The 6,000-nt window shown below is 36.9% G+C and overlaps 1 protein-coding gene across 1 annotated transcript; it reads right to left on the reverse strand.

Moving 5' to 3' along the window:
- Positions 1–3,608: 3,608 nt before the first annotated feature.
- Positions 3,609–5,561, reverse strand: LOC149895208 (uncharacterized). Its single transcript, XM_090119186.1, has 3 exons — positions 5,471–5,561; positions 4,195–5,341; positions 3,609–4,020 (listed from the first exon to the last, which is right to left on the reverse strand). The coding sequence occupies exons 1-3, from the start codon at positions 5,559–5,561 to the stop codon at positions 3,609–3,611; spliced, it is 1,650 nt and encodes a 549-aa protein (XP_089975312.1).
- Positions 5,562–6,000: the final 439 nt, after the last annotated feature.

The raw sequence follows: 6,000 nt of genomic DNA on the forward strand, positions 1-6,000 counted from the left end.
TTAGTAGTATAATTAAGAGGCAATCCTAAAATGCGCAAATGATTTCATGAGATGCAGCGAAGCGTAAGCACCGTAGGATTGAGCATTCAATATTTACAAGTATTATGATACATTACAAGTGATTTGTGTAATACCAGATACCTCTTAATTATTGTGGTCTCATTTTATAGTACGTTTTTTTTTGTTTCTTTTATTTTAAGAGGATAATCCAAAAACTGCTTTTCTCTTTAACGTTTTAGTTGTAGACGTGGATATAATTGTTTTATACGAATGAATAAACTTTCATATATTTAATATTATATAAATATATACTATATCATATATACATATTCTACAAATACAATTAATTCACATAATATAATTTTGGATTTATTGTGGCAATTAATATAATATTGCTATTTTTACTTCTTCCTTCCAGAAAATTTGTTAGTTAAGTTCTCACACGTTATTTGCATTTAAAAAAGTATGTTTTTCAGTGAATATCAAGTTAAGTCCTAAATCTTTTTGAGGGAAATGAGACACATACATTTCATTATATTTCTTTACTTAACATTTTTCTTGTGAAATCTTCCCATGAGATAGTATATTTATTAAAAAGTTATTTATCAGGATGTTTGGCCTGAGTCGATCAATTTTATTAGTTTTCTAGTATTGAACAAATAACTCTTAGAATACTTTTTACATTTTATGTACATTTAAAGTATGTTAATTTGATGATTATCTCCTACACTAATTAATGAACACATGTAGTGCAATCTAACAGTCTTATGACCTTGAAATTTTGAAAGTACATAATATAATTAGACGTGACAAATTAAAACCCCAAAAACGTAATGGTTCACATACAAAACACCACTCATCAAAAAATTTTGAAGACTTAAATATGTGTCGATTCTATTTTAAATCGTGTATTTCATCCAGCTTCATATTTCAATCAATTAATGTCTAATAATTATTATATAGATGGATCTGTATATACAAATGGAATATCAATCACTCACACTTTCATCAGATTTAAATAAGTGTAACTGTTACGGTTTTTGATAACAGAAGTACACCAAAAAAGGCTATTCTAGGGTAAGCTGTTATTCAATGAACTTTCCGGGACGTGTTATATTCCAAAATTCATACATTGTTCAAGTTAAACGTATGCAAAAAGTATATTAAAGTACCGTTATTTACTGATTGGAACGATGTTGAACATAAAATGATAGTACAATTTTTTTCATTCAATCCTCCACTCATTGGCTTGGGTTATAACTCGAGATTTATAGTAGAGTATGATCATAGTGTCTCCTTATAATATAATAACTAGGTATATGATGGCTTGTCCTGTCTGTATAACGTGTTAATAAAAAAAAATTGGTTGTCTGTAAAGTCGGTTTACTGACGATAGTTGAACGTGACAACGTCCGATTGTGCTTCTTTGTCGCTCTTTCCGCGCTCTCGCTTGCACTTCAAGACTTACATGGAACGCCTCAGAGCGAGGTAACGCTGCATGAGTCATGTTTTTTCGTGCGTGCAGCCGGCTATATCGAATTATAAGACGTTGTCACGTCAAAAAAATTGGTTGTCTGTAAAGTCGGTTTACTGACGATAGCTGTTGAACGTGACAACGTCCGATTGTGCTTCTTTGTCGCTCGTTCCGCGCTCTCGCTCGCACTTCAAGCCTTACATGGAACGCCTCAGATGAGTCAGAGCGAGGTAACGCCGCATGAGTCATGTTTTTTCGTGCGAGCAGCCAGCTTTATCGAATTATAAGACGTTGTCACGTCAAAAACGAAAAATTACTTATTGTTAATTATAAAGGAACTTGATGAAATTTTGAAATATACATACGCCAAAAGATTGTCTTTAATTTAAACAGTCTTGTATCGAATCTATATATATTTTTTTGTTATATTTTGCATGAACAATAAAGACAGACCCCTGTGAAACTGACATGTTTGCTTTATATACGTTTTTATTAACACGTTACATGTTATATCTTCTACAATGACATGTCGAATTCTACAGATTCTTACGCCTATTATGATGTTCTTATATTATAAGCGCGATTTGCTTTAACCCTGTCACAATAAGGGGTGTTTGAATTCTGCTACTTCTAGATGCTTCTGGCTGTAATTTGACTGGATTTTAACGTTAACGAAAATTAAAATAGCCTTACCTAACTTATAATATCTATTAGGACAGTCTTTTATACCCCAAATAGGATACATCAAATCCTTTATATTACTTAACTATCATAAGTGTTGTGCACATAATCCCATCAAATCTTAACTATATTGTGATACGCACCAGAGTTTATGATTTTTAAATGTTATATTTACAATGACGTCATGAATGAGAATGATTTATGAATAATGATTTCGATCGAATATCTTTCTTTAAGTTCTAGGCTTCATATGTTTTCTAATTAATGGGTATTTTTGTATTTCCAGTAATTGTTAAACGATTAGTTATGTGATGTTTTTATTATTTACCTGGTGGATGGAATTAAGATTAGCTTTTGAACTTTTGAAACACCTATTCGTCGATAACGTTCAAATGTTATTTATGTTCAAGGAATTGATTAATAAATATGTAACTTTTATACGCAGCAATGCATAAAGTTATCTTTGATGTGTTGAATTAAATTTCTTGACATTTTCTTGAAACACAAAAGAGAAAATAAACCATAATCGGGATTGTAAACCCCTTTTTACTTTTCAATATCGTAATCGAAAAAGTCATAAAATAAATGTATTTTAATACTTTAGATATTTAAACATTTTCAACGTAGTAGAGGCACTACTCGCCGACGCGAAGATTGTGAAGAGTGCCCATAAGAAGTTTATTTCTTAGTAACTATTTTTTTAAGTAATTCACATCGATATTGTGTTCAATCCCCATTGTGTTGCTATCGATAATGAGTAATGATGTATGCATGACTTTTTTTGTATTTTTTTTTATTTATTTAGTAACTTTTACAAAATTTACAATATATTCTAGAGTAATCGATATTATAGTGTGATGACAATTTGTAATGTTCCTATCAATAATAAGTAATAACGGGGTGATTTTTTTTTCATTTTATTATGTTTTTTTTTCTTATCAACTAGAATACAATTAGTATGATTTTTATGGTAATTAACCTAGACAGTTTAGTGTGTTTCTATTGTGTTCTTATCAATAATATTGAGACAGCGTGACTTTTTTTTTGTTTTTTTTTTTCATTTTTTTGGGCTGATGAATGAATGAATGAATGAACTAGATATAAATGAACAATAATTTAGCTCTATAGGAACAAATAACGTACTCACAGTGTACATGATATACAATCTTTACAATCTACTTGTGTGCAAGCCCTTGAAATATCCCACTTTTTTATTTAAGTACTTTATTCAAGTACCTTATCTTCTAGTTTTATTTCAAGACACGACTAAGTAGAAAGTGTCACTGAAATTTAGATAGAGTTTTTCAATAAGCACGTATTAGTATGTAGATTTTGGAAGCTTATGCCGGAAATTTCGTATCGATGCCATCTATAGTTAGGTATAAAATATATATTTTTATTGGTTGCTTATATGATAAATCAGTATGTATGCCAAATTACAGGAATAAACAATTTACGACGCTCTGTAGGGAACGCGAGGAAGCTGGGAGCGCTGCTTAACCGGTATTCCTCGGTAATGAGAGATCATCTCCTCAAGCTCTCTCCTGATTTTTTCCATGTCCTGGGCAGCTATTTCCTCAGTTTCCTCCGCTCCGATCGCATTGATCTCCACCCCGGTGTTCTCCTCATAAAGGACTGACACATCGGGTGGGTCATCAACGCGCGTCGGTTCAGGGGCTTCCGCGGAAACAGCCGCACATCCTAGTTGTTCGAGTTCGGAGGCGCTAAAGATGTTCCTGCGCAAGATGTATCGAACTCGGTCAACCAGATTTTGTTCAGTGAGGGCGATGTTGGGTTCCAAGGTGTTGAATTCGCGAAGCAGTCTCACTCGGTATCCAGTCCGGTTGGTTTCACCCTCAGTCGCCCTATAATATGTTCGCATGGCATTTTTATTTTGGTCTACTGACCATCTCATGCGAGTCTTTCTGTTTCCACCAGTAGCGGACTCCACATTTTTTTTTTTATTTTTTTATTTTTATTAACAATAGGCAGAGGTTTGGCCACAATCCCACCTGATGGGAAGCGGTGATGTGGCCTACTTGGTTGCACGTCTGCCTAGAAGGAGCCTATTCACCCTGGCTTTGAAGAGGTCCAAGTTGTATTGTTTAGGAAAAATGGTGTTAGGGAGTGAATTCCATTGCTTAGCTGTTTTTATGATGAAGGAAGACTCGAAGCGGCGAGTTCGAATATTGGGGATATCCACAATAAAAGGATGATATCCTTCGGAGCGCCTCGAGGTACGATTATGTAATGGAGATGGAGGAATTAAATTGTGTAATCCATACGCACATTCTCCGAAATGCAATCTGTAGAGCACCGAAAGACATGCCACCTCACGACGATGCTCAAGACTCAAGAGCCGAGCTTCAACTAAGGAAGGGTTGTTGATGATACGTTTGGCACGTCTTTCAATTGAATCCAAAGCCCCTAGGTGGCATTTAGCGGCGCCAGCCCACAAGTGACTGCAGTACTCCACACACGAACGGACTTGAGCTTGGTAAAGGTTAAGAAGCTGTCCCGGTGTGAAGTACTGCTTGACCTTGTTCAGAATTCCGAGCTTTTTTGCGGCCAGATGGGCCTTGGATTCAATAAACTGCCCAAAGTTGAGTGTAGACGAAAGGGAGACACCAAGCAACTCCAGACAGTCGGCTATTACTAGTGGCACATTTCGGAAGGTCGGAGTAGTTGATATAGAACTCCGTTTTGCGGAAAACAAACACGCTTGAGTTTTCGCTGCATTAAACCCAACAAGATTGGCATCGCCCCAATCGGACACAGCCTGAAGTGTAAGGTTTAAGCGATCGATCATTTCCTCCCGAAGACATTCAATTTCAACCTTTGAAGTACGGGCACTGGATTTATATCTCTCGACAATAGTGCTGTCATCTGCATAACTAAACATGTTGGGAGCAATCATGTCGTTAATGTGCAGAAGAAACAGTGTTGCCGAGAGAACGGACCCCTGCGGAACGCCGGCATTGATCGACATTGGCTCGGAGGAGCATCCGTCAACAACAACTCGTATAGACCGGTCCTGCAGAAAATCAGCGATCCAAGTGCAAAGGTCTCTTGGAATTCCATAAGAGGGGAGCTTGTTTAAGAGGCTATCGTGCCAAACCCTATCGAAAGCCTTTGAGATATCCAAAGAGACCGCAAGGGCCTCCCCGAATTCCTCAACGGCTTCTCCTAAAAGATGAGTCACATGCACCAAAAGATCGCCAGTTGATCTATTACGTCGAAAGCCGTATTGGCGGTCATTCAGCAGGTCGTTGGGTCATGCTGGGTCGTTGCCGGCCCTGCTGTCGTCAAGCTAACTGGTGGGGATGGTGGGTTCGACCGACCAGGTGGTCGGGTCGGTCGACCCCCAGGAAGCGGCCCTGATCGTATTCTGTTGTCTGCCATCCATTAACCAGGCTTTATACACTCGAGGGTCGCCCACTTCCCCGAGGAAACCGTTAATTGCATATATTTTTAGTACCCTATGTACTCCCCAGCTGAAGCACGGTTTGCACACTTGCTGGGAATGGGTACTGACTGGCTGCACGGGTTGGATAACTACTGTCACACAGTTATCCAGCCCGTGGGCGGTGGGGTCGTCACATCCCTACGCCTCTTATTATTATTGAAAAACTCTTATTTTATTATTATTTATTAATCATTTTTTACTTATTGAAAAACTCTATACCAATAAATAGTGATACCCACATAATATGAATCGAGGCTGCACCTTGTTTATAATGGCTAGAACGAAGTTTAATCGGGAGACATTGGTTAAACCTAGGTGGCCTTACAAAATTTGATGTTTACTAGCAAAATGCGTGTTAAAAAGCGCGGTTGATTTTATA

Source organism: Colias eurytheme, chromosome 32, assembly GCF_061535395.1.
Source record: "Colias eurytheme isolate Ceu_HAF_F1 chromosome 32, ilColEury1 Martin Lab GWU primary, whole genome shotgun sequence".
NCBI classification, from domain to species: Eukaryota; Metazoa; Arthropoda; class Insecta; order Lepidoptera; family Pieridae; genus Colias; species Colias eurytheme.